Source organism: Sturnus vulgaris, chromosome 22, assembly GCF_052056855.1.
Source record: "Sturnus vulgaris isolate bStuVul1 chromosome 22, bStuVul1.hap1, whole genome shotgun sequence".
Taxonomy (NCBI): domain Eukaryota; kingdom Metazoa; phylum Chordata; class Aves; order Passeriformes; family Sturnidae; genus Sturnus; species Sturnus vulgaris.
In genome coordinates this window covers 4,012,766-4,037,758 of record NC_142264.1, presented here as the reverse complement: position 1 = coordinate 4,037,758, position 24,993 = coordinate 4,012,766, and the positions used below count along the sequence as shown (strand labels likewise).

The 24,993-nt window shown below is 45.9% G+C and overlaps 2 protein-coding genes across 4 annotated transcripts in view; one reads left to right on the top strand and one right to left on the bottom strand.

Moving 5' to 3' along the window:
* DDX31 (DEAD-box helicase 31) overlaps positions 1 to 15,025 on the bottom strand; it is a 43,325-nt gene extending 28,300 nt beyond the window's left edge. Inside the window, exons 1-14 of one of the 2 annotated variants that reach the window (XM_014873243.2) lie at positions 14,889 to 15,025; positions 13,913 to 14,166; positions 13,683 to 13,758; positions 13,262 to 13,305; positions 12,827 to 12,897; positions 12,482 to 12,546; positions 11,669 to 11,713; positions 10,398 to 10,439; positions 9,573 to 9,637; positions 8,659 to 8,778; positions 8,286 to 8,392; positions 7,334 to 7,569; positions 6,811 to 6,987; positions 4,333 to 4,392 (exon numbers count right to left, since the gene is read on the bottom strand). In XM_014873243.2, coding sequence (XP_014728729.2) covers positions 4,333 to 4,392; positions 6,811 to 6,987; positions 7,334 to 7,569; positions 8,286 to 8,392; positions 8,659 to 8,778; positions 9,573 to 9,637; positions 10,398 to 10,439; positions 11,669 to 11,713; positions 12,482 to 12,546; positions 12,827 to 12,897; positions 13,262 to 13,305; positions 13,683 to 13,758; positions 13,913 to 14,166; positions 14,889 to 14,924 — 1,398 coding nt within the window. In that variant the 5' untranslated portion in view covers positions 14,925 to 15,025. The remainder of the gene's footprint in view (positions 1 to 4,332; positions 4,393 to 6,810; positions 6,988 to 7,333; positions 7,570 to 8,285; positions 8,393 to 8,658; positions 8,779 to 9,572; positions 9,638 to 10,397; positions 10,440 to 11,668; positions 11,714 to 12,481; positions 12,547 to 12,826; positions 12,898 to 13,261; positions 13,306 to 13,682; positions 13,759 to 13,912; positions 14,167 to 14,888) is intronic. The other variant, XM_088177487.1, reaches the window with a different exon arrangement.
* A 174-nt stretch (positions 15,026 to 15,199) lies between these two features.
* Positions 15,200 to 23,749, top strand: GTF3C4 (general transcription factor IIIC subunit 4). Of its 2 annotated transcripts, XR_001402877.2 has the most exons (6): positions 15,200 to 15,513; positions 16,581 to 18,401; positions 20,077 to 20,207; positions 21,023 to 21,111; positions 21,760 to 22,192; positions 23,343 to 23,749. XR_001402877.2 is itself a non-coding variant. In XM_014873302.2 (5 exons), the coding sequence occupies exons 1-5, from the start codon at positions 15,208 to 15,210 to the stop codon at positions 21,822 to 21,824; spliced, it is 2,412 nt and encodes an 803-aa protein (XP_014728788.2). In that variant the 5' UTR covers positions 15,200 to 15,207; the 3' UTR covers positions 21,825 to 23,749. The 2 variants fall into 2 exon arrangements, 1 of the variants encoding a protein (XP_014728788.2); XM_014873302.2 differs by having other exon boundaries at positions 21,760 to 23,749.
* Positions 23,750 to 24,993: the final 1,244 nt, after the last annotated feature.

Here is a 24,993-nt window from a genome sequence, read left to right as displayed (position 1 = left end):
GCTTTGGTCTTTTCACTTACTGTGCTCTTCCTCACACCCAGGAGCTGAGGAAAGGCTCTCTGAGGAGAGGGCTCTGACCTTGGGACAGGGAAGCTCCCCCAAAATAAACCAACAGCCAAGACAGCCCTGTGGTCTGGAGCACCTCTGAGATGAGAAGGAGTGGTCAGCACGGGCAGGAGCCATCCCTCTCATCCATCCAGATCTTTCCCTACTCTTCCAAGATAATTTTCTCAACATCTCAACTTGGAAAATCATTGGCACAGTCAGCATTTTCATGTGCGTTTGCCCAAGCTGAAAGGGTTCACCAAAACCCTCATAAATAGCCAGGGAGAACATTCTAGGAGAAGGCTTTCTCCCATCACCAGCCTTGTATTCATGATCGCTTTCACAGTGCCACCAACACCACTCAGTCATTACTGACACACAGCAGCAGCTACTCCCTGGGGTTTCCCTTGGCTCTCTTTCACAAATCTCTTGGGATTTACTGGTAATTGGAGTGTTTTGCAAACTCTCAAAGATTCCTCAGTATCAGTCCACCTGTGTGTCCTTGAGCTCCTTTTCCTCAAAGACCTTGGGAGAGAGCAGCAAGGTAGGACTAGGGTAAAAAGTTTGAGTTGATTTGCTTTCCTCTGCTGGCAGAGCCCAGGACTTTCAACTTCTCAGAATTTTAGAAAAATATTTGTGGGTCACCTTTCCAGTAGAGAGAACACAGCTCAAACAACAACCATCCAGTTCTAGATTTATTCCACACAGAAGCACTAACCTGATACCAGTACTCTTTCAAGAAGCCCAAGAGATTATCAATGTACTCAGATGGCACTGCCCCTTCCATGTGTGACCTCACACCACCATTCCTTAATCACAGGAAATTGAGGATATGACACCTCAGCAGGTCACTGCTGCCTCCTTTCCATGGGCAATGGAAGGGCCAATTCTTCAGTGACCATCTCATGGGAGCAAAAAAACCAAAAAAAAACCTAGACCAGTGCAATTTTAAAGAAAGCAAACATGATAGCCTGAAGCCTTAACAACATCCCTGCCTTGATCCCAATGGGAAGGCACACAAGGGCATAGGATCAAGGAACAATCCACCTGAGGGATGCTAGAAAGGCTGAAATTTCTGCTTTGAACAATTCATGTTACCAGCCTGTGCTTGTGGTTGGGGGGTACAGGGGTGGGTCCAAGAGAATGGGGTAAAAAGAATGGGGTACAAAGAATGGGGTACAGGGGGTGGGTGCCAGGGAAGGGAGGGCAAAAAGGCCACAACAAAAGGGAGTCCTGTCCCCGCAGAAAATCAGAACCAATAGGGCCATAAAAGTTTTGCAAAGGCCTTGGTTTGCTCAGTCCCTCTCACACAATCTAATTAGGGCAAAGGAAATTGCTAAAGTTGCTTTTGAAAGACACTCAATGGTGAGGTCTTGAAGGCCCTGAGCTTGACAATTGGCTGCCTACATGAGGCCTAGAAGTACAGATGGAAGGCAGCTTGCTCAGGTGCCAGGCTGTCAGTTGGATTAAAATGACTCATTTATTTACCAAAGAACCTCACAAAGTGCTTTAGCTAACAGGCAGAGAGGGCCTAACGGCTCTCCAAGCTGGGGAAGAAGCTCTCGCGCCTTCCCGGCCTGCCAAAAGTCATTACTGCCGAGTGTGGAAAGCCATCAGCAGGGTAGAGACCCCCGTCGGCAGGGTGACAGATTGGGCTGCGTAATCAGAGGAGGAAGGGGAGAGCACAGAAGCTGTCAGAGGCGAAAGCTCTTGGCTGGGGCCGCCAGAAAACTGGCAAGATGAGTTAGCGTGACTGAGTAAACAGCAAACAATCTCCAAATGATCTTTCCTCCCTCCCTGGAAGAGATGAACTTGTTTAAAAGGCACATCCCAAAGGAAGCTGCAAAGAACTTTCAGTGAAGGAGAGAGAAATAAATCTGGATGAGACCCTCTGAGATACACGGCCCTTCTTTATTTTCTTGTCTGCCAGCTTATATTGTCTGGCAAAAATATTTTATGGACTATATTAATATACATATGACATAGAGCAAATTAATAAAAGGAACAGCAGGTCCCATTGCTTACTAGAGCGGAAAGATGGGTGGAGAACATGGCATAAGGGACAAGGGAAGGACAGCAACATTATCTGTGTGGCTCTTTTGTGAGCCAGGTTTCAAAATTTTGTGGGCACAAAACATGATTTCGCAGTGAAAAGAACAGAACCACCTTTCTGCAGAATTTTTTTTTTTTTTTTTTGTGCTGATACAGAGAAGAGTGTCAGAAAAAGCAATGCCCTTAGAGGCAGGAGGTGGTCACAGAGCCTGGCTGCCCTTTGGACATCTGCGTTGGGGAGGCACCTGTAATGTGGGACTGGTGCAAAGTATCTCTATATTAAGGTGTCCATATGGTCCCCATTACTGTGGTAACAGGCCACCTCCTGCTTTCAATGCATTTGTCCTCCCAACATCTCTGTAAGATGGAACTGTGCTACTTTCTCCATTTTACAGATGGGGAGCTGAAGCACAGGGAGATTTTGGACACAGACGAGCAACTCACTGTGCTTAACGTGCTGACCATGTGCCAGCCGAGGCAGAGCCACCAGCACCGGCAGGAGCTGCAGCCCTGCCTTGCAGGAAATGCAAAGTGGCTTCCATTGAGGAGGAGGAGGGTTACAATAAATGTGTTACCTTACACCACCCTCGTCATGGCAATCCAGGTGACTTCACATTATCTCCCATTTATGACCATTTGTGACAGGTCAGGAGCAAACCCACAACTACTGCATGTCACCTGACACGTGGCTACCTGCCCTGTCACCCCAATTCCATGTTCACCTGCACAGAGTCTGTGGCACAGGAGGAAATTAATCATCTCCAGTGTCTCAAGAGGGGAATCTCATCCACCAAGATTTCTTTATCCAAACTCTTCCTACCTTGTCAACAGTTCCACATTTCCTGACAGATTTTTCTTGTCACAAGCTGCATTTTCCCTTCAAACCTTCTCACCCAGGAACTCATAGCCTAGTGATTGCAACGGTTTTGCTTTCTCTTTGTCTAAAACTGAGCATTTACCTTCTTTCCAAACCCATTAAAATGGAATTTCAAAAACAAGATACATACCTGACATTTCTCAGTTATAGGCAGCACATGCATCAAGGATAACAGAGTTTAGCTATTTATTTTTCTGAATTTACCAAGCAGTTTTTATCCTCAAAACAATCTACACCACTGAATGATTTAAGCTCTACTCTCCTCCCTAGTTCTGACACTCAAATATTACCTCTGTATACAAGGAAACCAAGTTACAGTTCCACTTATGCACTGCAAAGATGCATTTTGACCTTGATCAAATCACTGAAAGGTTGTACACACAAAGCAGGACCAGAAGGTAACAAGTAGAATTTTACAGGTGACATAATATATAATTTAGCAATGCTAAATCAAACACTTCTATATACATGGCATTCCTGGCTTGAACTGTGGGCAGAAAAAAGAGAAAACTCAGCCCCTCACACTCCGAAAAAAATTGCAACTGGTTTCCTTTAAGAATAATGTGCAGCAAGAACAGGAGTCATTTCAGAGCTGGAGAGGTTTCTCAGCTCTAATTACTCCCGATCGCTGTAATTTACAGGTTTGCAGTGGGTAGAAATCGCCAAGATTCACACGTTTTCAGATCAACAGCTGCCACTATTAGAGAGCAAATCGTGCAGCCTTCTGCACCACTGCAGCAGCCTGTGGCCCCTGCAGGTCAGCAGTGAGAGGCAAAGGTACCACCACAACCCAAGGGTGCCAGCAAACTTCAGCAGAGGACAAGAATTTCACCCCCAGCAGCCCTGGAAGGAGCTTCAAGGGCACAAGGTGAGGAGAGCAGCAGAGCATGTGCTTTTCCTTCTCTGGTTGAGCTCCCCTTTCCACCTCTGCAGGTGGTTGTTTTTAACCTTGGGGTAGTTATTAAGATGGGAAATACTACATTCCATCCAATATTCCTGGCAGTTCCAGGGCACACTACAAATCAGCATTGCATTCAACTGGCTGCATGTAGGGGGCAAGGTTCCAGCTTCAAAGGAACAGATTTTTCCAGACATAAGACCATGCAAAATGCTTGGTGGTCTCTAATATAAGACATACATTCTTCCTCTATATGGTAACTCAGAGGAAGATTGTATTCATAGTTTGCAAAGAAGGCCCTAGTCCTTACTGAACATGTGAGATGCAGAAAAAGGAGCTGACTTTCCCCAAGGTCAGGCAGTGAGCTGGAATTAGAGCTCAGTGCCAATTCCTCTGGTTGCCCTTAGGGATCAGACAGGCCCATTAGTGTGGAGCTGCAAAGGGACTCCAAGTTACTCACAGTGCAAAGCAAGATGCCAGTCTTGGATTTTAGGAATTCCTGGAAGGCCTCTGTCCTTTCCTAGAAGATTGAAAAGGAAGAATTATTATTACAATAGAGCAGAAAGCAAATTAGCTAAGGTAACAATTTAACTGTCTCTTGTTCACTAGATCATGTACAGATTCAAAAGCAAAGGAATTGGCCTCACAAATGCCAGTCTGACTCTTCCTGCAAATGGAAAAATCTGTGGCACACAGGTGTGGATCCAGGTAGGAAGGCAATGTCTGGGGAAGCCTGGATGCATTTGGACAAATCAGAGCAGCCAAGAGAAGCACAGAAGCACAGCCTGTGTGTGTGCCAGAAAACAGGAGCTGTTTTACATGGAGAGGGGATCCACAAAGGATTAGGCAGCACCAACAGAAGCACTGGCACACTTTATGGGCAGGACAGGCTTTTGTGGAAACAAGCAAAGCTGGACATGTTCACTGCTGTCTGTCCAGTCACACGATGGGCAGGATAAGCCCATTTTGTTGACACAGTGATACAATCACATCACAGGAGATCAGCCTCATCATGTGGCCAATGGGGCATGCACACAGCCACTGCTCTGACTCTGGAATTACTGAGTGTCAGAGATGCTCAGCTGCACAGTGAACTGCTGTGGGACAAGGCTTCAGAGTAACAGAGCAGGAGGGATGGCCAGAAATCTCTGCCCAAGGGGAGAGGAGGCACCCTCCCATGCCTTTCCCTTGTACTGGCAAAGGCCACCAATGGGGCTGATGACACTGAGACTGAGGCTGTTCCTTCCCACCAGGGGCAGAGGCAGGTGTTCCCCAGCCCTGTCCCCACCTCTGCTCTGCACCACCACAACTCCTGCAGCCCCCACTCCTCACACAAGCTCAGGCCCACAGGCAGGGCCATCCACAACACCCAGATCCCAAATTACTCCCTCAGCAGTCTCTGAGCCACTGAAGGGAACTGCAGGAACCCAGTACAGCCCCTCAGCTCCCTTCAAAAGCCTCCTGCTTTGTCAGTCCCCAAACCTCCCCAAGCACATTCCAGTTATTTTAACTAACAGCTTTGGGGTGTGTTTTTTTATTGATGAAAGCCACAAAAACTGACTCCACAACTTAAATCCCAGAGATATTTTCTATCTCTGAGCACCAATAACCAAAGTTCTCAGCAGAACTTGGTCTTCACTTGCCAATACCACCCCTGCCCCTACACTCCCTTTTCTGCTCGCCTTCCAAAATACCCTTGTTTCCATGTTTCAGGCCTTTCCCTGGAGTTCTGACTAGGAGCTAAGTGGATGTCCTGTTATTTTGATGATAAAGAAGAAACCTTACACACCTGAATCCCAGCTAGAGGTGCTGCTCTAGAAAAGAAGGGAAACTTGGGCCTTGCTGACACACTGAACCCTCTGCTGACAAAAATTAAAGAAGAGAGCACGCTGTATCTTGTTGACAATGACAGCAGCCGTGCTCAGCAGTACCATATGGGATCCACAATTTAGCTCCATTAATGCTCTTAATTTGAAGACATCAAGCACTAATTACACACTGGGTACTAAAAAGGCAAAACCCTTCCCCTGGTGCCAGCTACTTAGTGGTGTTCTGTTGGCTTAACAGCTGGTCAGGGTAGAGTTGGGCCAGACCAGGCCTGCTCACTTGCTCAGGCAGGCAGGCTGAGGAAAGGCCAGACTGCAGGGACAGCAAAGCACATGTTTCTGGTCTCCACAGGATGGGAATGAGTGAGAAAAACAATGGCTCTTCACCTCTTGCTTCATCAGAAGAGCTCTATTCATTTACCATCTCTGCTGTGCAGCTCAGAGTAGAGCAGCAGCTCTCTCCATCACAGACCAAGGGCAGGATCTGGGCCTGAACTTCCAAGGGAGATCTCTCAGCTGTTGGGGGAACCTCTGCAGTGACATTTCATCTGACATTGTCCTCCTGGCCTCTCAGCCCTCTGTAACAAGGTCCAACCTCTCCTCCCAGGCCTATCTGGCTAAAACCTAAACCTAATCACTGTTACAATGCTATTATTCCATCCCAGGGAAAACAGCAGTCTGTCAAGACACTGCTCTTCCAAACCAAAGCCAAGCTGCTCCAGCCTCATTTAATGGGGGAAACTTACTAGGTAATAATGTTTTGGGCCTTGGATAAGGTTTTCCTTTGGCATTAAAAGTCTGTCTTGACTGCATGAGAGAGAAGCACAGAGACATAAATGGTTTAGTGCACCCACTGGGAATAGAGAATGGCTGCTCTGCCTGCTGAAATAACACATTTGCCTCTTCAGGTGTGTTTTTCAGATACAGCTACCAAGGTACTTGCCAGAAATGGGACAATATCCTTATTCTCATTAGCAGATGGAAGACTGAGGCCCCTAGAGGTGAAATGACTCTCTGTCCTCTCTTCTGCCCTCCTCCCCAAAATAGCCACATAATAAATCATAAGGAATAAGGAATAAAACTGTGGATCCTGACATTTGGAGAGCGCTTACTTCCTGTTCCATGTTGCCGTGCAGACGTAGAAACTGTAAGCTTGCAGAGGAGAGGGATGAATGTCCAGCTTGCTCTGACTCTGACCCTCCTGAAAGGACTTTTACAAGGAGCTCATGGTAGAATTCCACTTGTTCACAGCTGGAGAAAAAGATGATCATCTTGTGGCGCTTTTCAAACTGCAAGAAGAACAAGAGAATTGCACATGACCACTTCCAAAGGCCTCTCCCAATTCCCCAATCATGAAAAGATCCAGGTGGTTTACACTTCTAGAGATGTAATTATCCAGGAAAGGATTACAGAGTCTGACACCAAACAGTGAGCCCACAACAGAAGAATGAGTACATGCTGCACAGGGATCTCTCTGGCAGCATGAAAGACACAACAGCACCTCAGCTCTCTTGTGGTTCAAGATGCAGTTCAAAGCCCTGGATCTAATCCATGCTATCCTCGACAGAGGAACAGATAAAGGAGTTGGAAAGGGCAAAGGGCTACTTAGTAATATAAATGCAAACAGAGTCTCACCTTGCATTTCTGCAGGATAAAAGCTGCTAACGTGACAAGCCTCAGTTTGCTGGGGACAACCATGACATACTGCTGGAGTGTGTCTGGAACAGCAAAGTTTTCCTGCTCCATGCAGTTGGATGAACTGCTGGCTTCCCTATCTGTTTGTGATGCTGGTTCAGGCAGCTTCTGGATTTCATCTGCTATGGAAATGCTGACGGGGTCATTCAAGCTGATATCAGCCAGGCGTGTCACTCCTAAACCACAGAAAATGAGAGATCCATGAGACCCAGTCTGGCCTGGGATGAAGCACTCAGAAAAAAACCAACACAATTCCAGTGGAAAGGAGTGGAGGGCAAGAACCCAGTGAGCCACCCTCAGATATTGACAGAATCCCTTCACAAACCTCAGCCTTTTTAGGGCTTACCACGCTTAGCTGCTGTGGACTCCACCAGAACCCTGCAAGACACTACTTCAGCTGACTGGGCTATTTTACACTACATAAATGTCTTTGTGGACAGACAGCATTGGGCAGGCCTGTCTTTAAATGTGTGTGGAAAAATCCCAATAGATCTTCACTCAATCAATAGTGCAGGAGGCCTGGTTCAGTTCCTGCCTCAGCAGCTGACTGCTTGCATGGTACAGGGCAAAGGACACAACAGCTCTCTTGCCATTAGCTTTTTGCCTTAATTCTGCATTTGTAAAGCAAACAAATGAATTTTCAGGTTCATGGTGACTTTGCTATGGAATTTGGGAGACATATGTGGAGACCATGGAAGTGCATACAGTGACAGAAATTCCAGTAATGAAGGAAGTGCCATAAGCCAAAGAATTTAACAGAAATTAATAGGAAATCAATTCCACTCCTGCAAAGGGCTTCAGACTGGGCTGTAATAGAGAAAACTCAACCAACTATTCTGCAGTTGCCTGTGCATTATTCAGCTACAAGAGCCCCCATCTGTCCATAACCCACCTTCGGTGAGGGTGGCTGAGAGCAGCACATTCTGACGTGTCTCTCTCTCAGCATTTAAAGCATTGAGTATCACAGCCACATCCTTCTCAAAGCCCAGGTCCAGGATCCTACAGAAACAGAAGAGATGGTTAAAGGTGCTGTAGGAAGGAGAAACCCTTAATACTGCATGACATCTTTGCAGTGAATAGTTGTCCAACAATCTGTCCAAAGAGGGTATTTCATCCTAATCCCAGACATCTGGTGCTTGGCTGAGGCCACTGAGCATGAATGGATTAAGATCACACTCTCTCTCATACTTTAAAAAAATATTTAGTGAATTATGATGCAGAGGATATTGTAATAATTTTCCATATCTGAACACTTGGAAATTTACCTGTCTGCTTCATCAATGATCAGCCACTGAGTGCGACGGAAATGAATGCATTCTGTGGACTTGATGTGATCAACCAGGCGGCCAGGAGTGGAAATGAGGATATTTATCCCTTTCCTTAATCTGGGCAGATTTAAAAACAAGAAATAAAACTCAGGTAAGAGAAAGAAAAGAAAGAAAAAACAACCCCATGCAGGTTAGCATGGAATAGGTCCCAGAGTGAAGAACTGGAACCTACAGAGGGAAAAAGTGCCACAGTAAAATCAGGGACTGCACTTTCTCACTGATAAAAACTGATTTATTTTGTCCAGCTAAAATTTATCCTTGATCATCACTGATACTCTGATACTCAGAGGCACACTCACTGCTAAGGACAGGGTGGAAAGAAATATTAATAATATTAAAAAAAAAAATCTAACACACCCCAGCTAGGTTTTCTTTTCTAATTGAGTAGTTGTTTTACTGTCAAGAATAAACTTCTTCTTGTGTATGATTATACAGAGAGAAATGAAAATTCCATTTTGGATTACCAGCTTACAATTCAATTCTTGAAAAGGGGAAAGAAAGGGAATTTTAACACCAGGAAATCTCTTCTCCAGAAAGCAATTTCCCCCATAACAAATATAGTTGGTGGTAAGCAAATACAGGTGTTTGTCAGGAGAGGGGAAAAAAATACTGACACAAGAGATCATCTTCTCAGAAGGCTCATCAACATTTTAGGAATAGAATCAATAGAGGGAAGTGAATGTTTCCTGCTGACCCAGCCACTCTGCCTGTGTAAGATCCAGGGGATCACAGCTTGATCCAAGCTCACCATCCTCCCTCCCAGTGAGACAAACACTCTGAAGAAGAGTAGCAGATAAAGAGTCTGTAGAGCAGAAGGTCCCAAATTACAGTTTAAGCAGTTGGTTTCTTACCTGGCTTTTTCTGATTTTCTCTTTTCTCCCCCCATTAGCACTCCAGGCACAATCCAGGTAAATGGCTACAGAAAAGAAACCCAAGACCAGCAATGATTCTTCTTAATAACAAGACAAAGCCTAATCAAAAAATGATGCTTCTTGGCAAAAAGAGAGAGGATGGGGCTGTCAGCACTGTGCATGTGATGTGATCACAGCTCCAGCACTAAAAAAAGACTTGTCTCTTTTTAAGACTTACAAATTTATAAGACTTATAAATAATGAGGAAGTACCCTATTATTCCAAAGAAAAATGAAGAGGGGGTGGAAATATGGATCAGATATATAAATGATTTAAACACCTTCTAGCCCAATGGTAAGATACTCTGCCTCAATTACAAGGAAAGCACTATCATTTAATGATTTTAAAAGCCTTCTCATTTCTCCAGTCATTCAGCTGGCAAAGCAGTTCCCCAAGTCCTGCTCCCCATCTGAAACCCATCTGTCCAGTATTAGTTTCAGTAAAACGTTCCTTGTCACCACGAGAGTTTCCATTCATAACTCAGCCCGAGACAATGAAAGGTATTTCTACAAACAAATGGCTGTGAAAATCAACTGTGCTTGTTTATCAGCACATGTGCAACTAGGGTGCCATAATTAATCACTTAATTGCTCATGTAATAATTTAAAACATGCCACAGGGAAATCACACACTTAAACACATTTATCTTTAAGGACCATACATCTTGCCAGGTGCTGGATTTCCTTAAAGCTCCAGCTGAATTCACAGGAACTGAAGTTGTTCAGCTCCTTACAGGAATAAGAACACAAAGCATTGAATTCTTACCTTAAGTAGTTTCTGGATTGTATCAAAACTTTGGAGTGCGAGCTATGGAAATCAACAAAAGGAAATGAGCTCTGATAAAGTCTCTCCAGACTAAAAGGCAGGATTACAAATCCCTAAAAATCTGTAAATTAATCTAGTTAGGTGTATCTGAATTCTAAATGCATCCTTAGTCTTTCCTTTAGAAGCTGCTTATTAATTTTTTCTCTTGAACAATCTCTCTTTTATTGTATTTTGACCTGTTCATAAACCTCTCTACTGGCTCAGTTCCATGAGCCAGCTCTCAGGACAAGAGAGACTTCTGCTGGCTTCTGTGAATACCCTGGGGAGAAAACAAGCTACAGGCACAGAAGATTTTGCTCCAGAGGAAGAATAAAAGGGAAATTTATAGAAATTCTGGAAAAAAAACCACCATGAAGAGGAAAGACATAGGTCAATTCTCTTCTGGCAGCCCTCACTGTTCCTCACTGACCCATGGAGTGATTGTGCCACTGTATCTTTCTATCTCTGCATTCCTTTTCTCAAGGAAGGTTATTGCTTCTATTACAAAGTAATACCAATTGTAATCACAAATTATCTTCCTACGTATTCTCAAAGGCAGCCCTTTAAATGAGCTTACACACAGTTTCCTCCATGCTTAGTATTCACATGGCATCCTAAAGAGGCAGTAAGTTGTTGCTGTAAAAATTTAAATAGCTTCAGAGCCTTCTTTCAGGTAACAGAGCAGAGATATTGCATTGCAAGCTGCATAAAATATTGGACTCCAAATGAGATACCTGAATCAATTCTCCACATGGAAATTATTATCATTTGACATACCAAACAAAAATAAAAAAGGTTGATAACCTCTTCTGACACTGCCTTTGCAGTTGCAAATAATATAAATTAAATAGAAGAGTTCAGTGAAGAAACCAACCCTTGGAGGCCTCAGCTTCAGCATTCACTTATGAATTTGAAAAAAAACAGCTTTAAAAATGAAACACTTGTATAAACCTACATATTTGCAAAGCTGAATTTCCTTGGTTTTACTCGTTCCCCCTGCATGAGGCCTGCACTGAGCCAGAGAGGTTCTGCAGCCTCCACAAAGATTTCCAACTGCAGCAGGAGAACTGAGAAACTCCTCCTTTCTTACTCTGGCTGGCACTGAACAAAAATGACAACGCTTTTTGTGAGGGCAAGATCTGAGCAAAAGGACTGACAGTGTTTTCTAATATGGACAACTCTGGTGGACCCACATCCCCATGCCCAAAAATCAGAAAGGAAAAGCCACCTACCTCTCTGGTTGGGACAAGCACGAGAGCATAGGGGCCGTCACTGCGCTGCAAACACACAAGAGCAGGGCTTTGAGAGGAGGCAGCACTGAACAGAGCCTTCCACACCTCCCTGCTCTCAGCCAGCACAGCCTATTTCTGCCCCACAGCTTTTTAAAAAAAACTACTTTTTCACGTATCAATCCTGCACTGCCTTCTCCTCCCTGCTGGGAAAGCTGCTCAGTCAAACCCAACATTTTATTGCACACACTCATTGTTTCATTCCTGTGTTCCTGAGCTGCAGGGATGCTCTCCTGTTTGATGCACAGCAACAACCTGTAGGTAGCAGCAGCAGGGAGTGACAATCCAGGATGGGCTGGAAATGCTTCAACCCTTCAGTCAGGATGATCTCTTTCCATAAAATGCTCAAGATCTGCAGCAGCATTTTCTGGTGTATGATCCATATTGGGAGCAATTACCCAATCCCACTCCATGCCAAAGATTAAAAACTTACTCCCCCTAAAGACATGGCAGTAACCTTTGTTTTCAGTTCTCCCAGCTTCCAGACCATTTCTTCTGCTCTCTACATTCTCCACACCTGATAATTTAGCCCATTTCCAATTTATCTTGCTGCATGGAGGAATGGGGAATGGCTAACATTGATCTTGTACCATCCACATCTCAATAGAACTGGAAAATCCTATCTGCCACATGTACCAATAAAGAGGAATGTGAACTGCTTGTATGAAAAAGAGACAGTAATGACTACAGGAGCTGGATTTTACTTTTATTAATTTTAGTATCAAAAGCAAATATATTTAGTGCTGTTGGACCTACCTGTATTTTGGATTCCATTCCTTGCAAAGACTGCACAAGTGGAATTCCATAGGCAAGAGTTTTACCTTTTTGAAAGGGAGAAAATAAGAAAACTTTCCATTAAAAAAAAAAAGTGGCAATTACAACAGTCCAGCAAACCAAAGCACCATTTGTCCCACCATTCTCAAACTTTAGTGAGAGTCTGGAAAAGTTTCTCTAAAGTAGGAAGTTTCCAGAGTGGAAGATTGACAAGCAATTCAATAAAGGGTTAATTAGAAAAGAGAGGTGGTGGTATCCCACTAAAATCTACCTAAATAAATGCAGTTAACACACCCTAAGGAAGGAGACTGACAATTCAACACTGACCTGAACCAGTCTGAGATCTCACCAGGGCATCTCTGCCTTGCAGGAGCACGGGAATTGTTTGCTTCTGAACACTGGGTGACAAAAAAAGCAGGGCAGGAAATGCAGATGCAACACAGGACACAATTCCAAGATTTTAACACACAGTGACTGTCTCAAAAGTCTTTATCCCAAATTCTCCCACTCATCTCTGCTGTGCAGCTACATCAGCTGAGATGATTTCTAAGCAAAGCCACTGGATAGGCACCAGATGTGACAAATTCAAACAAGATGGGTTTATGATTTAATACCAAACTAGAAGGCAGGACTCCCTACAAACCCAGTAGCAAATAGGACAGTGGTACTGTGGTCTTCACAAGCCAATTACATATAATGAAATAATCAGAGCTAATTGGCTTTTAGGGGTAAACTGCAACGTTTTGATATTGATTTGCTCACCTGGTCATGCTACACATATTTAGGACAGTGTTTATCGTGGAGACCTAGAGAGATAATAAAGAGAAATAAAGGTTTTATTGCCAAACTGCTCCTTTTGTTACTTCTTGTACTAAGACAGGATGAAACCTACAAGACTGACATTTATTCTCTGCCTAACTGGTCCATAAAGTTCCCATGTCCTCAAAATACTTTTTAGTTAGTCACTATTACACCATTGCTAGTTTTCTGTGTTTTTTTGGTATTACAGCTGCAAACAGTGAAGAGGGCTGGGACTGTGTCTGGGAACAGGTCAGGACATGGGCCAGCACCTTGAGTGACAAAATCAGGTGAAATATCCAGGTCACCGTGAATAAAGGTTCTCTGACCTGCCTCCCACCCAAAAATCCATGTTTTTGTGGCATGTAGCCTTCCTGCCACTCACCAGATGTGGGTGGAGGTCCAGTTGGCTGAAGGAATCTGTAGTGAAAACATTTTCTTGCACCTGCTGCACTTCTTTTCTGAGTTAGGGGAAACAAAACCAAAACACACAGTAGAGTTAAAAACGATACAACAGCATCAAGCAACTGTTCTGCCAAGCAAGGGTGAGAATTCAAAACACTGAATTTCAAGGCATTGCAAGAGAGTTTTTTCCCTCCCATTTGTCTAAAATACCTGTGAATTTCTGGGATGTCTGGGTTGTTTTTAAACAGGCTGGACGTCTTAATGAAAGGTCTGCTCTTCTGGCTTTCATTTTGTTTGTCAGTCCACTGCTTCTTAGGAACAGGTTTTTGTGATGAGCTTGCCTCCTCCCTCCTGTCAGCCTCCGTGGCACCCTTCCTGAAGGTGTTTACGGATAATTTACGTTTGCGTTTCACGGGTGGGTTTCCATGTGGTGACTGGAGCTTCCTTTTCAGAGCACCAGACTGCTATAAAGTGAACAAACAAACCGGATCAGCAGTGACTGGAGTTAACACACAAACATCAGCCCACAGCAGAACCTTATTTTTGGAATCCCCCACTCCATGACTAAAAAAATCAAAGCTGGTTTCTGCAGCTACACTATTCCTACTCCAACAGATCCACCACCGCTGAAACGCGAAGAGCAATCTGAAGCCGTATCTAGTGCTCATCCCGAAAGGATTTCATTCAACTTCTCCAGCGACCGGGTAGAACACGCTTTAAAAATGTCTCTCAAACGCATTTTAAAGCCTCTGCAGACGAAGCGAAGGGCCGGGAGAGCATCGCGCACCCCTGTCAAAGGTGAGTCAGGGCAGCGCTGTCTGCCGCAGCCCGCCCGCTCCGGGGCTCGGAGGAGCCGGATCTGCCCGAGCCCGCCCGGGGAGCCACCTGCGAGCCCCGGGCCCGGATCAGCCCCGGCTCGGGCCGCGGGGGAAGCCAAAAGCTCCATTTAACAACTTGTCGGACGCTGCCTCCCTGCCCTGTCACGGTCCCGCAGGATTCGGTATCCCGTATCTCGCAAGTTCCCGTGTCCCGCATCCCGAGTCCCGCATGTTCCCGTATCCCGTATCCCGCATCCCGCACGGTCCTATGTTTCGTGTCCTGTGTTCCGTGTCCCGTCTCCCCTGTCCCGCAGAGTCCCATGTCCCACAGACCCCACACCTCTCTCTCCTTTCCCCTCCGCTCGTACCCGTCCGAGGCCGCGCATCCCCACGCCTGCCGCCATGTCCCTCCCTCTCCCCCGCAAGACCCCCGGGGCCGCCTCTCGCCCGGCCCGGTCCGTGAGGGCGGCGCGGCGGCGGCTTCGGAGCCTCCCGCCGAGCCCGGAGCCCACAGCGGCTGCCCCGCGGTCCCCGCGGCGCTGCGAGGGCTCCGTGAGGGCTCTCCCCACCCCGCAACCCGCGCTCCCGGGCCCGCGGGGCGCGCAGGCGGCGGCGGGGCAGCCTCGGCCGGGCCCAACGGGGGCTTCGGCGGCGGCGCGTGCGCGCGGCCCGTAAGGCGGCGGTAACATGGCGGCGGCGGGGCGGGAGGAGCCGCCGCTGGGGCTCGAGGTGATCACGGAGGAGGCGGCGGCAGCGGCGGCGGCGAGCGCCGGGTTCCGGCTCACGGCGGTGCGGCGAGAGCCCGCGGTGCGGCTGCAGCACGGCGCCAGCGGGCTGGAGCCGCTGGCCTGGTCCGAGGACCACCGGGTGTCGGTGAGCACGGCCCGCAGCATCGCTGTGCTGGAACAGCTCAGCGACGTGCACAGCGGCGGGCAGGACATGGTCATCCACCGCACCGCCGTGCCCGCGCCCGGCGCCGCCTGCATGCTCAAGGTGAGCGCCCGGCACGGCTTCGTCAATGTGTCTAAATGTCTAAAGGGGGAGGTGGCAAGAAGAGGGAGCCAGGGGAGGTTCAGGTTGGACATCAGAAATAATTTCCTCACAGGAAGGGTGATTAGGAATGGGCTGCCACCGTCCTTGGAGGTGTTCAAGGATGTTCACTGGACGTGACACTCGGGGCTCTGGGCTGGGTGACATGGTGAGGATCGGTCACAGGCTGGACTCGATGAGCTCAAAGGCTTTTCAAACTTAAATGATTGTGGTGCCAAGCTATAAGGCAAGAGGAACTGGCGTAAACTGGTAGATACTGAAGCTGCAGCTGAACATGAGAAGAACTTCTGTCCTGTGCAGATCCAGAGAGGATCTGAGGTCTCCTCCACTGTGGTCTCTTCCAGCCTGACCCATCCCGGGATTCTGATCCCCCTCTTGGGGAGTTGCCCTTGCTCTGCCCAGAACTTGCTGCAGTGTCTCTCTTTTTAAAAGGACAAGGGAGAGAAAACTGTATCCCAGTGATGTCCAGGGATTCTGAGGTTCTGCAGTTTTTCTGAGAATCACTTGAGCTCTAGTACAATTATTTCAATACAATTTTAAGTAGGAATTTTCTTTTGTTTTGCTACCTAAGCTGAAGGATTTTTGCAGCAGGGATTTCTCTGGTCTTCAGGGGAACATCTGACTTTTTATGAAAATGGTTGAATATCATATTAAATAATACTTTGTTGTTGTGAATCTGATTTTATTTTCCAAAACAATGCTGAGAATATGGAGTGGAGCTGAAATACTGAGGATTTACATATTATGCCAGGTATCTTTAGAAGAACAGAAGTATGAAAACAGGCTCTTTGATTCAGCAGACAAATATTCAGTAGTCGAGAGTCAAAACTATGCAAATTCATGGCATTAATGAAGCTGAAGTCTTTAGGAGTGACATCAATTAACCAGTGTAGTGTTGATTGTGATTGTGGATACTCTGTTTCAAGAGGGAATTAATTACAGGAAAATCTTAATTAAAAAAAAAAAAAGCTGTACAGTTATTTTAAAGTTCGGTTTTTTTTCTCTTTTAGGTTGGCCCAAAGAAGGAGGTGGCTGAGTGTAAGGAGAAATTCGCCAGCTCAGTGGATCCCACCGTCAGCCAGACCTTTATGTTGGACCGAGTGTTCAACCCCGAGGGGAAGTCCCTGACGCCCATGAGGGGCTTCAAATATTCCAGCTGGTCCCCTCTGGGCTGTGATGCCAACGGGAGGTGCCTGCTGGCAGCCCTGACCATGGACAACCGCCTGACCATCCACGCCAACCTCAACCGGCTGCAGTGGGTGCAGCTGGTGGACCTGACCGAGCTCTACGGCGAGCGCCTGCTGGAGGCCAGTTACAGACTGTGCAAGGCTGACACGCCCTGCGGGGAGCTGGGAGACTTCCCCGAGTTCCAGCGGCGCCACAGCATGCAGGCCCCGGTGCGCATGGAGTGGTCGGGCATCTGCACCACCCAGCAGGTCAAGCACAACAACGAGTGCCGGGATGTGGGCAGCGTGCTGCTGGCCGTGCTCTTCGAGAATGGCAACATCGCCGTGTGGCAGTTCCAGCTGCCCTTTCTGGGGAAGGAATCCATCACTTCCTGCAATACCATCGAGTCGGGAATCAGCTCCCCCAGCGTGTTGTCGTGGTGGGAGTATGAGCACAACAACCGGAAGATGAGCGGGCTGATCGTGGGGAGCGCCTACGGCCCGGTGAAGATCATCCCTGTCAACCTCAAGGCTGTCAAAGGCTACTTCACGCTGAGACAGCCCGTGGTGTTGTGGCAGGAGATGGACCAGCTGCCCGTGCACAGCATCAAATGCATCCCTCTCTACCACCCCTACCAGAAATGCAGCTGCAGCCTGGTGGTGGCTGCCAGAGGCCCTTACGTGTTCTGGTGCCTCCTGCTGATATCCAAAGCGGGGCTGAACGTCCACAACTCCCACGTGACGGGGCTCCACTCTTTACCCATTGTCTCCATGACTGCAGACAAGCAGAACGGCACGGTGTACACCTGCTCCAGCGATGGCAAGGTCAGGCAGCTCATCCCCATATTCACAGACGTTGCTTTAAAGTTTGAGCACCAGCTGATCAAGCTCTCCGAGGTGTTTGGCTGTGTCAGGACTCACGGAATTGCTGTCAGCCCCTGCGGGGCGTACCTGGCAGTCATCACCACCGAGGGCATGGCCAACGGGCTGCACCCGGTCAACAAAAACTACCAAGTTCAGTTTGTCACCCTCAAGACTTTTGAGGAGGCAGCTGCACAGCTCTTAGAATCTTCTGTTCAAAACCTTTTCCGGCAAGTGGACTTGACGGATCTTGTACGCTGGAAAATCTTGAAGGATAAGCACATTCCTCAGTTCTTACAAGAAGCACTGGATAAAAAGATAGAGAGCTGTGGTTCCACTTACTTCTGGAGGTTTAAGCTGTTTCTCTTGAGGATTTTGTACCAGTCGATGCAGAAAGCTCCCTCAGAGGTCACGTGGAAACCTTCACACGAGGATGCCAAAATCTTGATATCAGATTCCCCTGGGATGGGCAGCACTGAAGATGATCAAGAGGAAGGAACTTCGAAACAAGCCAGCAAGCAGAGCCTGGGGGACACAGGCAAAGGTGTGGACATTGATGACACTGCAGAGGATTCTCTCCATCAGTCAAGTGACACTGGAGGCCGTGAACCAATGGTAGAAAAGCTTCTTGAAATACAGGCACAGATTGAGGCTGTAGAAATGCACTTGACACGAGAACACATGAAAAGGGTGCTGGGAGAAGTTTACCTGCACACGTGGATTACAGAGAACACCAGCATTCCCACCAGAGGAGTTTGTGACTTCTTAATGTCTGACGATGGCTACGATGACAGAACAGCACGAGTAAGTGGCACCTCTGCTCGGGGGATTCTGTGTCACTGTCACTTCCTTCTCCCCCCTCCTGAAAATACAGCTGGGCTGCAAAGAGAGCTGTGGTCATGTCATCCTTGCTGGTCAGATTCTGTAGAGCATTCAGCTTAAATTGTCCTTCCTTGATATTGTGAAATAGGAGGGAATGTAAATACAGACGTTGAAATTTGGATCAGGTACAATAAAGAATCATGATGCCCAAGTTTTTGCAGAACAGGGGAGAGGACTGGGGTTATTGTGCTGCTCTCAGTGGTTTTAGAACATGAACTAATTGCAGGATGTTTTGTTTTCATTATTAAGTTTATCTAATCTATCATCTTTACACAACTCAACTTCAGCTGTATTTCCTCTGGTCAATCACAGTGCAGTTCTAATGTTAAGAGCTGCAGAAGTCTCTTCTGAAGTCACTGTTCAGGTGGTCCATCAGGTGTTGTCATTGCTCCCTGAGCCTTCAGTGCAGAGATCATTTTCAGAGGGTCAGAAGGTGGTTGTGTTTTATGAGTTAAACCCAGCGATTCAGAACTTCATGCAGGACATTAAATTAACCAAGCTGACTGAATACCTTTGTTACAACACACATGGCCAGCACTTTTAGGCACACTGGCACTTACTGCACTACAATTAATGAGCATAACTGAATGCTTGGCCATGATAGAAACACTTCCCAAACTTGCAGTGTCCCTACCAATGTCAAAGCCTAACTGCAAGGGCAGTATCCTGACTGCTGTGATGTGCAGAAGATGCATTTGTGGCAGGAGGTCAGTGGCCAGTGAAGCCAGGGCACTGAAATTCTCTGAATACAGAGGGGAGACAAAGGCTGCATCAACCTCACAACTCTTAAAACTCAATTACAAGAATTGTTCGGGTGTCTCTGCACCTCTTTGTATGAGCAGAGAACAGTTGTTTTCATACCCAAGTCCTTAAATCACCTGAACTCTAAAAATCCACCTTTGTATTGCATCCAGAGAGACAGAGGAAGGAAGCACGTGTCCATCACTGGTGTTCTCCCTGCTGGCATCACAGCCAAGTGTGGCCATCAGTAACTCACAAGGAAAATGCTCTGGCACAACTGCTGGGCTGTTCTGGCATCCAATTATTATGAATTGAAGGTTTGAGAGATTGCTTTTCTTATCTTAGAGGAATCTTGTTTCTTTTTTATAGTGGTGAAAAGCGACTTCTAAATTGTATTTTATATATTCCATTTGCTGTCACACTTAAAAGGTCCCTGGGATGTGGTTTATATCTATTGAAATGTCACAGACAAATTTGATCACATAAATGTTCTGCTATAAATGTTGTACTCCCAGATGACTGCTGAAGACATCCAGGGAATTTCTGAACAGGAATTTTTTTTAGCACATCCACTGTGATAGGCATGAAGGAAAGCATTGCTGTTATGGTCAGTGGTGTGGTATCAGTTCTTTCAGTACTTTTAAAATTTGCAAGGAATTACTGTTTTTAAGATCCCTTTCGTTTGGGGCAGAAATCTTTCGGAGAACAAAGAGAGAATACATGAATATTTACTGATACACTGTGTATTTCTTACACGTTGATTTTTTTGGGATTCAGCTTATTCTGTGTCACTCTGAAGTCACAGTGATGTGTTCCCAGCCTGGGCTGTCTCACCTGTGCCTCCTGTGTGTTCCAGGTGCTGATTGGGCACATCCTGAAGAAGATGAACAAACAGACCTTCCCCGAGCACTGCAGTTTGTGCAAGGAGATCCTGCCCTTCACGGACCGCAAACAGGCAGTCTGCTCCAACGGCCACATCTGGCTCAGGTGATGGGCTCAGTCACCCAGAGCTTGTCCCCTCCTCTGGAGAATTCAAACATTCCCCCAGGAGCTCACTGAACCACTTGTTAGGAGGGAAAAGGCATGAAGCATCTTAGCCATGCTGCAGTTTTTTTTGTTCTCCCCATAAGAGCCAGGGCACTGGAGGTTGGATTTGGTTCTCTTGGCAGGACAATGTTTTTATAATAAAATGATTTTGAGCATCTTTTTTGGAGGGGAATATGGGATCAAGGAGAAAGCAGGCAAGGGAAAATTGAGAACAAGTCATCCTTTGGAACATCACTTGAGGGTGGGTTTGCTCAGGCTCCTTCAGCATTTGAAAACAAAAGCAGTTTAACAAGAAATGATTGAGAACAGGCACATTGAGAAGTCAGACAAATTCTGGAACGTTTAGAAGATGAAATCTTTCTGTACCCTTGTAGGAAGTACGTGGAGATTGTCCCTGGAGCTGTGGCAAGTCACTAGTTTGTCACAGAAAAAAGCTGTGCCTAACAGGTTTTGTGTGCCAGTTTGGGTCAATAGTCATGGCCTTAAGGACCCCCTGGTTCTTTCCTGTGCAGTAGGGCCTCAAGCTTTTCTACTCCCTTATGCTAGAATTTTTTTGTCAATGATATGTTGATTTTTGACCTTTCATTTTTGTGTCCATATGCAATTTGGTACACTTGGGAAGTTTCATTTACCCAGATTAATAATTTTAATAGTTAATGTGGTTCATTACTGCCTTAATGTGACCAGAACCCAACCTCCAGGTCATAAAACAATAAACCCCAAACCTTATGATAAAACTGCTTGTCCTTTCACAGGTGCTTTCTAACCTACCAGTCCTGCCAGAGTTTGGTGTACAGGAGGTGTTTGCTTCACGACAGCATTGCACGGCACCCAACCCCAGAAGGTAAAATGTTCCTGGGGCTTTAAACTTGTATCTACAAAATGGCTTGAATTAGTTTCACTGACTTTACTCTTTTAGGCAGTTCCCATGTGAATCTCTGCATTTCACAGTGTCCTGGTGTTGTCTGGGCATTAGTGACTTGTTAATTGAAAATTAATAACTGCAGAAATTGAAGTGTAAGTCCCACAGTTTAATGAAATCCGGGTAAACACATAATCTGTGCTGGACTGCTCCAGCAGTTAGTTTGATATTCAAGTTGAATAGATCAGCCTCCAGTTCTGCAAGAAGGATGAAGAAACAGGAATCAAAGACTGTCTTATGTGAGGGATCTAATTTCAGTTCAGAAAATGAGAACACTGCAGTTGTGCCGTGGTGATCCTTTACATTTTTTTGCTATATAGCTATGAGCATGTAAGGATAAAGCTTGGAGTGTTTCACCTTAATTTTGTCCCCTGCTGAGGTGGAATTTAAACTGCCATTACTTGAAATTTCAGGGCAGAAACAGAGTTGGATTTCACTGAGTTCTCAGTCACTCCTGCATGTGAATATATGCAAACTGTCCAGGATTCCTGTTGAGTTTGTGCATCTCAGGTGTCATTCCTCTGTTCATCTCTACCTCCAGCTTTAAACAACTTGTTTTCTTATTTGCAGATCCTGAATGGATCAAGAGGTTATTGCAGGGACCTTGCACCTTCTGTGATTCTCCTGTGTTCTAGAGAAAAGCTGTGTCAAGACTGAAAGCATTTTCTCTACTGCATAAGCTCCTTTCAGCCTGGGAGAATACAGAGACAGGAGCACAGACTCTGCTGGAGGGGGAACACCTTGTCCACAGCCCTGTATATAGAACATCACAGGTTCTACAAACTCCTGACATCCAGAGCCCATTCCATGCTCCAGAAACAGGAATACACCTGGAAGAGCCAGTTTAAAGCAGCTTGGAAATGCACCCATGGAGCCTCAGCAGCTGGACACTGACAAGGAACTGGAGGGTTGAGCAGAGTGGGAATTGTCCTTTCTGCCTGACACTGGTGTCAGTTCCCAAAAGCTGGGATGGAACAGCAGAGCTGCCTCTTGAATGGTCTTGGTGGGTAGAGAAGGCTCCAGCTTGCAGTGCTCTCCTTTGCTTTTTAACCACCCTTGCATTTGCTGTAGAACATGGAACTCTCCAGATAATCCATGGTTCCAGTGTCTTGCCCAGAGAAGCAGATGCCAGTTACAGCCATATGAAAGAGTTTGGCCAGTACATGAATTTCACTGAAAGTCTAGAAGAGTAACTGCCTCACAAATGTAACAATGTTTCAGTCAGAAGGGTGATATTGGCTGCCTGGGTCAAATAGGGAACAGTAAGGATAATTTTTAAATATAATAATTATTAAACTAATAGCAATTAGCTTAAACACTAATATATATACATATATATATAAAATTTCCAATGCTCTTAACTCTCTTGCCCCTTTCTTTTTCTGAGCTAAGTTCTAACTCCTTCCCAGCTCTTGCCAGTGTATTTGCCTTTGGTTTCACTTAACCCTCTACCAAGAGGAATTCTCTTTTCCAGGGAAACTCAGTTACCAAAAGTATTACCAGTTAACACTACTGTCAATTAAATTGAGAGTCTCCCTCATACAGCACTTAAGTTTTACACAGATCTGACACATGAATTATCACTCCCAGCTGACAGTTTTTCTTTTCACAATAGTACATAAAAACCCCAAAACAAACAGAACACCCCAAACCCGACCCCACCATGGCTGACAGGCCCTAGGTAGGCCCAAGGAGGGTGGTGAAGCTCTTTGTATATCCCAGAATGGTTTGGGTTGGAAGGGATCATAGAGCTCATCTCATTCCACCCCTCCCATGGGCAAGGACACCTTCTGCTAGCCTAGGGTGTCCCAAGCCCTGCCCGCCCTCACAGGGAAGGATTTTTTTCTAATATCCCATCTAATCCTTTTGAAGCCATTCCCCCTTGCCCTGTCACTCCAGGCTCTTGTAGGAAGTCTCTCTCAAGTGGCTGAGCCCAGAAATTTACTTTGCCTTGTAATTGTCCTATCAGAAAAAACATCTATTTTTTTTTTTTGCCATCTGTTCCTACAGAGAGCAGAATCCTTTTCAACATCCTATGCAGTGTTAGAGGAATAATACCTCCCAAATGTGTGTGATTACTTGGTACAGTTTGTGTTGTTAACTCTAATCCATGCTGTCAAATAATCCTGAGTTTGTGTATTTCCATTCTGCAGAGTGCCAATCGCAGAGGTGATTCCTGTCTGTGATTCCTGACACTTTCACTGTGTGGGAAGTGCTCCACAGCTGTTGAGAAATCATGGAATTGTGCTGACACTATCAGTGTCCCATCAGTGCATGTGTGATTGGTGCTTGTTTCCTCGATTCAATGACTATGCATATTTTGTTAATGTTCCTTCACCTTTAATAGGAGCACATTTTTTTCAGCAAACATTAAAGAAGTCAGCTGTCCTTCTGCTCAGTGTCTCATGCATTAAGCATGATCATGCATTGACTGAGAAGAACATTACTGTAATAGCCTAGAAACAGCAGAAGCACATTCATCTGTAAAATAATTAGCCTTGTTTGTAAATATCCTTGGAAGTGATACCATAATTGTATTAAAGAAACATTTAGTTTTTTATTGCTGTGCATTGAAAATTGAAATTACTTCAGTGTGTCTGCAGAGAAGGGAAATACAGCTCGTGTTGGTATCAGTAAAACAAGGAGTGACCTCATACCCAACGTGTTTGGAGTTTGGGGCCAGCTCTGGTACCTGGGACAAAACTTCCCAGTGCTGATGGGACCTGGGGGAACAGAACATTTCCATATGAGCTGAGCAGAGGTTTATTTGTGATGGTTGAGAAGGCATTTTAAATAATGGAAGCTGTAACTCCTTGCCCTGGCAGCTGTGACCAGTTCATCAGTAAAAGTTCCAGTTTAGAAATTCTCCTGCCTGTGGAGAAGGGGAGGGAGCCCTGCAGAACCCTGCCCAGTGCTTTCAGAAAAAGTCAAAGAACATTTCTTTGGCCATGGCTGAGACACCATAAAAATATCCTGATCTACTGAAATGTTTAAGTCTGGCTGACCCAAAGGTTCACATGATAACAGATGAGATTGGTTCTTGCTGATCATTTCTGACAGTTCTCTTGAATTTTCCCTGGACTGAGTTTTAATGTTTTGCCATGGAGAAGCTCTAGCACACCTGACATTAACATTACAGCATTAATGTTTATTTTCCCTGTCTTTCCAGGCAGCAGACACTCAGTCTGCCATTGCCAGTTTATTTAACCTGGTTTGAGACTTCTGGGAAAATGGAATTTTAAAACCAACAATGTTGTCTTTGTCTGCCAGTAGAGATCCTTTAGCAAAAAGCTTTCACTCTTCACCCTGACCTGTTCACTACAGGTGCAGAGGAATTGGGATTTAATTTTTGTGTAAACCAGCACTTGTCCCTAAGTGCATTTTTAACCAGAGTAGCAGAGCCTGCCTCACTCAGTAACATTTAACCCCTGGTGCTGACCTGAGTGGGTTTGGCTGCCCAGCGAGCCCTGAGGCTGCTCCAGGAATCTTTTTATGCCTCACACTTGTGAGGGGCAGTTCTGGGCACACAGGGCTGGGTGCTGCAGCAGCACCTTGGGGCATTGTCCCACACATTGTCCTGGTCCAACCTTGCTGTCACCTCACAGGGACCGAGGAACGAGCACCTGCTGCCAGAGCCTTGTGTTATTTTGCTTTTTTCAGAGGGGCCTCCTCAAACTGACACATCTGGTTTTGAGACACCAACTGAAGTGTTCAAAGAGAACAAATCCCACTGAGTTGGAGTTTATCTCAGTAAGTGTTGCAGCATACTTCCAACAAGTGAATAGCTGGAAGATGTCAACTGCT

What these genes read in the sequence shown, in the direction of transcription:
- GTF3C4 (XM_014873302.2), top strand. Translation starts at nt 15,208, where the DNA reads ATGGCGGCGGCGGGGCGGGAGGAGCCGCCGCTGGGGCTCGAGGTGATC. An exon ending in GCGCCGCCTGCATGCTCAAG is followed by an intron (nt 15,514 to 16,580) that starts GTGAGCGCCCGG and finishes TTTCTCTTTTAG; the next exon opens with GTTGGCCCAAAGAAGGAGGT. An exon ending in AACGGCCACATCTGGCTCAG is followed by an intron (nt 20,208 to 21,022) that starts GTGATGGGCTCA and finishes GTCCTTTCACAG; the next exon opens with GTGCTTTCTAACCTACCAGT.